We start from the raw sequence: 7936 nt of genomic DNA, 5'->3' as shown, positions 1-7936 counted from the left end.
AAGAGAAACAGCTCCTGTTACATGACAATGTTAGGTTAGAATAAAGAGAAACAGCTCCTGTTACATGACAATGTTAGGTTAGAATAAAGAGAAACAGCTCCTGTTACATGACAATGTTAGGTTAGAATAAAGAGAAACAGCTCCTGTTACATGACAATGTTAGGTTAGAATAAAGAGAAACAGCTCCTGTTACATGACAATGTTAGGTTAGAATAAAGAGAAACAGCTCCTGTTACATGACGTTAGGTTAGAATAAAGAGAAACAGCTCCTGTTACATGACGTTAGGTTAGAATAAAGAGAAACAACTCCTGTTACATGACAATGTTAGGTTAGAATAAAGAGAAACAGCTCCTGTTACATGACGTTAGGTTAGAATAAAGAGAAACAGCTCCTGTTACATGACAACGTTAGGTTAGAATAAAGAGAAACAGCTCCTGTTACATGACAACGTTAGGTTAGAATAAAGAGAAACAGCTCCTGTTACATGACAATGTTAGGTTAGAATAAAGAGAAACAACTCCTGTTACATGACAACGTTAGGTTAGAATAAAGAGAAACAACTCCTGTTACATGACAACGTTAGGTTAGAATAAAGAGAAACAACTCCTGTTACATGACAACGTTAGGTTAGAATAAAGAGAAACAACTCCTGTTACATGACAACGTTAGGTTAGAATAAAGAGAAACAACTCCTGTTACATGACAACGTTAGGTTAGAATAAAGAGAAACAACTCCTGTTACATGACAACGTTAGGTTAGAATAAAGAGAAACAACTCCTGTTACATGACGTTAGGTTAGAATAAAGAGAAACAACTCCTGTTACATGACAACGTTAGGTTAGAATAAAGAGAAACAACTCCTGTTACATGACGTTAGGTTAGAATAAAGAGAAACAACTCCTGTTACATGACAACGTTAGGTTAGAATAAAGAGAAACAACTCCTGTTACATGACGTTAGGTTAGAATAAAGAGAAACAACTCCTGTTACATGACAACGTTAGGTTAGAATAAAGAGAAACAACTCCTGTTACATGACGTTAGGTTAGAATAAAGAGAAACAGCTCCTGTTACATGACAATGTTAGGTTAGAATAAAGAGAAACAACTCCTGTTACATGACAACGTTAGGTTAGAATAAAGAGAAACAACTCCTGTTACATGACAACGTTAGGTTAGAATAAAGAGAAACAACTCCTGTTACATGACAACGTTAGGTTAGAATAAAGAGAAACAACTCCTGTTACATGACAACGTTAGGTTAGAATAAAGAGAAACAACTCCTGTTACATGACGTTAGGTTAGAATTAAGAGAAACAACTCCTGTTACATGACGTTAGGTTAGAATAAAGAGAAACAGCTCCTGTTACATGACAATGTTAGGTTAGAATAAAGAGAAACAACTCCTGTTACATGACAACGTTAGGTTAGAATTAAGAGAAACAGCTCCTGTTACATGACGTTAGGTTAGAATAAAGAGAAACAACTCCTGTTACATGACAATGTTAGGTTAGAATAAAGAGAAACAACTCCTGTTACATGACGTTAGGTTACAATTAAGAGAAACAACTCCTGTTACATGACGTTAGGTTAGAATAAAGAGAAACAGCTCCTGTTACATGACAATGTTAGGTTAGAATAAAGAGAAACAGCTCCTGTTACATGACAACGTTAGGTTAGAATAAAGAGAAACAACTCCTGTTACATGACAACGTTAGGTTAGAATTAAGAGAAACAGCTCCTGTTACATGACGTTAGGTTAGAATAAAGAGAAACAACTCCTGTTACATGACAATGTTAGGTTAGAATAAAGAGAAACAACTCCTGTTACATGACGTTAGGTTACAATTAAGAGAAACAACTCCTGTTACATGACGTTAGGTTAGAATAAAGAGAAACAGCTCCTGTTACATGACAATGTTAGGTTAGAATAAAGAGAAACAGCTCCTGTTACATGACAACGTTAGGTTAGAATAAAGAGAAACAACTCCTGTTACATGACAACGTTAGGTTAGAATAATAATAATAATAACAATATATAACATTTATAGAGCGCATTTCCAAAAAAAGTAGCTCAATGCGCTTTACATTGGAATACCCATTTTTCAAAAACCTTTCTTACTACTTCCTTTCTTCTCAAGCAATATACATTAATGCACACACACACAAACACACATACACACACACACACACACACACACACATACACACACACACACACACACACACACACACACACACACACACACACACACAGACTATTTTCATCCAGACATAGGAAAAGAACAAATATAATGAAAGATAACGTTAAAAGCTTATGAAGGATAGGCCTGTAGGAACAGAAAATGTTTAAGATGTCTTTTGAAGCTATCAAGTGTTCTTATTTGTCTTAGTTTCATGGGTAATCTGTTCCACATAAATGGACCAAGATATGAGAAATATCTCTCTCCATATGATTTGTATGATTTTACAGGTGTCACAAGTAGGGAATAAAGAGAAACAGCTGTAGAACTGTGAGAAAGGACAGGACAAAAGGATATAGAAGTAGAAATAGGACTAACAAAGTGGCGATGGATGGGACACACCCTCAGAAAGCCCAGCGGAAACATCACAAGACAGTCGCTGCAGTGGAACCCACAAGGAGCACGAGGCAGGGGTAGGCCACGGGAAACATGGAGGAGATGTGTGGAAAGGGACATGAGAGAGATGAAGCTCACTTGGAACGAGCTAGGAAGGATGGCCCAGGACAAAGACAAAATAAATGGAAGAAGCTTGTAAGTGGCCCATACCGTGCCAGGGGAGAAAGGCAGTGATGGTGAAAGGGAAACAACTCCTCAGGAGATTCTGCACTAAAAATCAGACGGAGACGCCAAGTTTCCTTCATCATATGCTCCAATTCATTACTGACTTGTGAAGAGTTTTTCCTCAAAATACATCAAGACATGCCCCACATTTTGGCCATTTTTTCCTATATGAAGGTCCTCCAACATTTGGCAAACAAAAATCACAATAACTTTTTTATTTATCAATGGATTTTTACAATTTAAAAACCACAGTTCTTAGAATTTACTCTAGTTTCATTTAAGCCCATTTTTAAGCAATTTGGATGAAAATTTAATTTTTCATTGTCATTGCTAACTCCTGTACACATGACAATGGTTCTATAGTGCTGGAAAAGAACATGATAGACAGACAGAAACAGAGGGAGAGGAAAGTAATTGGAAGCAGGTTTCAGCCGTTTAAGGTACCTGTTTTTTACATCCCCTTCAGCACAATTAGGGCCGTGGCTAGCTTACTGGTTAGGCTACTGGGCCTGTAATCAAGTGATCGTGGGTTCGGGGATTCCAGCCTCAGTTCGGTACAATGTTGTGTCCTTGGGTAAGGCACTTTATACACGGATTGCTTATTTGGCTCGGTCTTTTCGGAGATGGACGTTAATAGATAAACTAGGTGGTCTTGCCTTTTAAATAACAATAACAGCGTTGATAGGGGCGTTAAACCTGTACCACATTTTATAGACCACATCAACACAGTTAAGGTCATTTAACAATAATGATAAATGACATTTATATAGCGCTCAACCCCGATTAAAGTACCCTAATCCTAACAGTCAAAACCAGCACTGCTTGAAGTTCGTGTTTTAGTGGAGGGTTTACGGCGCTCGCAACTGCATAAGGTCATATGAGCGCCAAGGGGTGGATATCAACAGAGAAGTCCTTACAGGGAATCAGACTTACTCTGCTCACCTCTCTAGCCTCAACAGCACAAAGTCTGCTTCGACTATCAAGGCACCCCGGAAATAGCGGGTCACAAGAGTGTGACAAACATACAAAAGAAGTAGAGGAAATGACAATAGTAAGGATTAGGAAAGAAAAAGCAGCAGTTCCCTGTTGCAGATCAGGCACAGTTATGAGCATGGCATTGATGAATCAGCCCATTTACAATTCTACTGTGCATAAACAAGAAATGTCCCCCCTTTGGGAATGGCCTAAAGACACTACAGTCAGTGGCACTGCCCTGGGGGGTACTGCTTGAACAAGTTCACCAACTGGCAGAACCATGAAGGTTTGTGTGTTTGTTTGAGGACAGAAAAGCACATCTCCACAATAATGGTCATTTAGTTAGTTTTAGTAAGTGTTTTACGGCACTTACAACACAATAAGGTCATGTAGGTGCCCAAGAATAGATGTGTAACAAGAGAGTAACAAACACAAAAAAGAAGGAGGAGAGATTTAATAAGGACGATATATGTTTGATAGGAAAGAAGGAGCAAACCACACCAGAGCACCCGCCAACCACCCACGGTCATTTAGTGCAGGGAAAAAGTAAGACAGACAGAAACAACAGAGGGAAAATAAAGATGCAGGGCCTACCAGTAGCAGCCTCCAACCACCCGCAAACCACTGAGGCTAGCATGTGCGACAGGCAAGGTAGAGTCATCATAATATCCACTGAAATACTCACCCGGATGGAAGAAAACGGATCCGATCCACAAACCTCCCAAAGAAGGAGGATAAAACTCCAGCGTGTTCTGCCTGTGGACAAAAACATAGCAAAAAGGTAAAGGAAACATAACGAGGCTGCTCCCTAAACTATACACAAGAACATAACGAGGCTGCTCCCTAAACTATACACAAGAACATAACGAGGCTGCTCCCTAAACTATACACAAGAACATAACGAGGCTGCTCCCTAAACTATACACAAGAACATAACGAGGCTGCTCCCTAAACTATACACAAGAACATAACGAGGCTGCTCCCTAAACTATACACAAGAACATAACGAGGCTGCTCCCTAAACTATACACAAGAACATAACGAGGCTGCTCCCTAAACTATACACATGAACATAACGAGGCTGCTCTCTAAACTATACACAAGAACATAACGAGGCTGCTCCCTAAACTATACACAAGAACATAACGAGGCTGCTCCCTAAACTATACACAAGAACATAACGAGGCTGCTCCCTAAACTATACACAAGAACATAACGAGGCTGCTCCCTAAACTATACACAAGAACATAACGAGGCTGCTCCCTAAACTATACACATGAACATAACGAGGCTGCTCCCTAAACTATACACAAGAACATAATGAGGCTGCTCCCTAAACTATACACAAGAACATAACGAGGCTGCTCCCTAAACTATACACAAGAACATAACGAGGCTGCTCCCTAAACTATACACAAGAACATAACGAGGCTGCTCCCTAAACTATACACAAGAACATAACGAGGCTGCTCCCTAAACTATACACAAGAACATAGCGAGGCTGCCCCCTAAACTATACACAAGAACATAACTGAAACATAGCGAGGCTGCCCCCTAAACTATACACAAGAACATAGCGAGGCTGCTCCCTAAACTATACACAAGAACATAACTGAAACATAGCGAGGCTGCCCCCTAAACTATACACAAGAACATAGCGAGGCTGCTCCCTAAACTATACACAAGAACATAACTGAAACATAGCGAGGCTGCCCCCTAAACTATACACAAGAACATAGCGAGGCTGCTCCCTAAACTATACACAAGAACATAACCTGCTTCAGTTGCTTTACCTGGGGCCAGGGAATTCTGGAGATAGTTATTATTATCATTATAATAATAATAATAATAATAATAATAATAATAATAATAATAATAATAATAATAATTACAATAATAATAATAATAATAATAATAATAATGACAATAGTAATAATCATAATCATAACAATGATAATAATAATAATAATAATAATAGATATCATTTGTAGAGCACAAATCTGTGCTGTGCAATCTATAAATATTCTAGGCAATTTAATCCTGAGCAAAATCAGAAAAGCAGAAGAGACAAAAAGTAATGGAGAAAACAACACATGATACAAAGATAGGGTCGGTGGAAACACCTCACCACGAGAACTCCCTCACCACGAGAACTCCCTCACCATGAGAACTCTCTCACCACGAGAACTCCCTCACCACGAGAACTCTCTCACCACGAGAACTCCCTCACCATGAGAACTCCCTCGTCAGGGACCAAGTGTCCCACAAAGTTCCCATCATGCAGTCTGTTCTCGCAACACTTTGTCGTCCGTATGACGGCAGCACGTTTAGTTTTAGTAAGAGTTTTACGACACTTGCAACACAATAAGGTCATACAAGTGCCGAAGATTAAAGGTGTTACAAGAGAGTAACAAACACAAAAAAGAAGGAGGAGAGATCAGGACGCTAGAGGTTTGATAGGAAAGAAGGAGTAAACCACACCAGAGCACCCGCCAACCACCCACTCGGTAGCACGAAAAGCAAACATTTTTCACTTGATTGAAGACTTTGACAGTTCATATAATTCTGGCTATGACATAATTTCAGACCATGGGGATCCTGATTTCAATGTAAATGAGCATCAAAGCACTGATTCTGATGGGGAATGCTCTAGATCTAGACTAGGCCTTCAAATGCAAAATTTCCTCTTTGTCTGGAGCCGTTTTTCCACACTGAAGAGGATTACACAGCCAACGCATAAGGATTACCATATCAATTACCTGCTTATTTATGAGTTTGAACTTTGTATTCATTTTGAAACATATATATACACTTTATACAAAACACAACAAAAGACACACACAAGTTTGATTTTTTATTTTTTTTGGCGGGGGGGGGGGGGGCTTTTTGTACACATAGGACATTATGACAAAAAAATTTGGGGAACAGCAAATTTTAGCACATGTTCTAAAAAACTATAAAAGATTTGTCTTTCTGTTTCTGAGTCTTATTGGGCATGTATAGATCTGTTATGTGTGTAAAAATGGTGGTTGTGTATGTCTTTGGGAAGGGTGTTGTTTGAAATATTGAAATGCCCCCAAATTTAAACATTTCGGTGAAGTCAACCAAAGAAAAGATCAAATCTAAGATTATAGTTCAGGTTAAAAAATTATTTTTTTTAAATAACTAAAACAACACACAAAAAATGTGAGACCACTTACTGCGCTCTGAATGTTCGCTCAAACTCAGGATTTCCTTCGATGGCTGGTGGGGTCACTTTGTGCTTCATGCGAGAGGCTCCGACAGCTCTCAGGAAACGAGCTGGGGACACGGAACAAAGGCATGGAGACAATGACACCTCTCAAGCCCTCACAGTTTTAGTAAGTGTTTTACGGCACACTTGCAACACAATAAGGTCATATAAGTACCGAAGATTAGAAGTGTTACAAGAGAGTAACAAATACAAAAAAGAAGGAAAGATAAGGACGATAGATATTTGATAGGAAAGGAGGAGCAAACCACACCAGACCACCCGCCAACCACCCACGAGGAGAGAAAAGGACGATGATGAACGTTTGATAGGAAAGAAGGAGCAAACCACACAAGACCACCCGCCAACCACCCACGAGGAAAAAAAAGGACGATGATGAATGTTTGATAGGAAAGGAAGAGCACCCTTTAACCACCCTCATTAATGGAAAGAATGTTTGATAGGAAAGGAAGAGCACCCTTTAACCACCCTCATTAATGGAAAGAATGTTTGATAGGAAAGGAAGAGCACCCTTTAACCACCCTCATTAATGGAAAGAATGTTTGATAGGAAAGGAAGAGCACCCTTTAACCACCCTCATTAATGGACAGACAATGTCGTCAAGGGGAAGGGCAGAGACTGAGGCGTAAAGCTGGTTCCAGATGGGTGACCGTAAAGATGGTTCCAGATGGGTGACCGTAAAGATGGTTCCAGATGGGAACAGGATAGACTGAGCCCACGTGACCGTAAAGATGGTTCCAGATGGGAACAGGATAGACTGAGCCCACGTGACCGTAAAGATGGTTCCAGATGGGAACAGGATAGACTGAGCCCACGTATCGGAAAAATGGGTTTCAATGTGACATGTTAGACTGAGTACTTATTATCGTTAAAATGTTCCAGATGGGAAAAGGAAAAACTTAACCCA

The 7936-nt window shown here is 39.6% G+C and overlaps 1 protein-coding gene across 1 annotated transcript in view; it reads right to left on the bottom strand.

The window, feature by feature from the left end:
- The window catches only part of LOC101846933 (microsomal glutathione S-transferase 2), a gene marked incomplete in the record, with an annotated part of 24943 nt that overhangs the window by 5594 nt on the left and 11413 nt on the right, over window positions 1-7936 (bottom strand). The window contains 2 exon segments of the mRNA XM_013089973.2: window positions 4465-4535; window positions 6980-7079. Coding sequence (XP_012945427.1) covers window positions 4465-4535; window positions 6980-7079 — 171 coding nt within the window.

The sequence above is a fragment of the Aplysia californica genome, unplaced genomic scaffold (assembly GCF_000002075.1).
Source record: "Aplysia californica isolate F4 #8 unplaced genomic scaffold, AplCal3.0 scaffold01094, whole genome shotgun sequence".
Classification (NCBI taxonomy): domain Eukaryota; kingdom Metazoa; phylum Mollusca; class Gastropoda; order Aplysiida; family Aplysiidae; genus Aplysia; species Aplysia californica.
The sequence above is the reverse complement of the archived record's forward strand: the minus strand, read 5'-3'. Positions and strand labels throughout refer to the sequence as shown.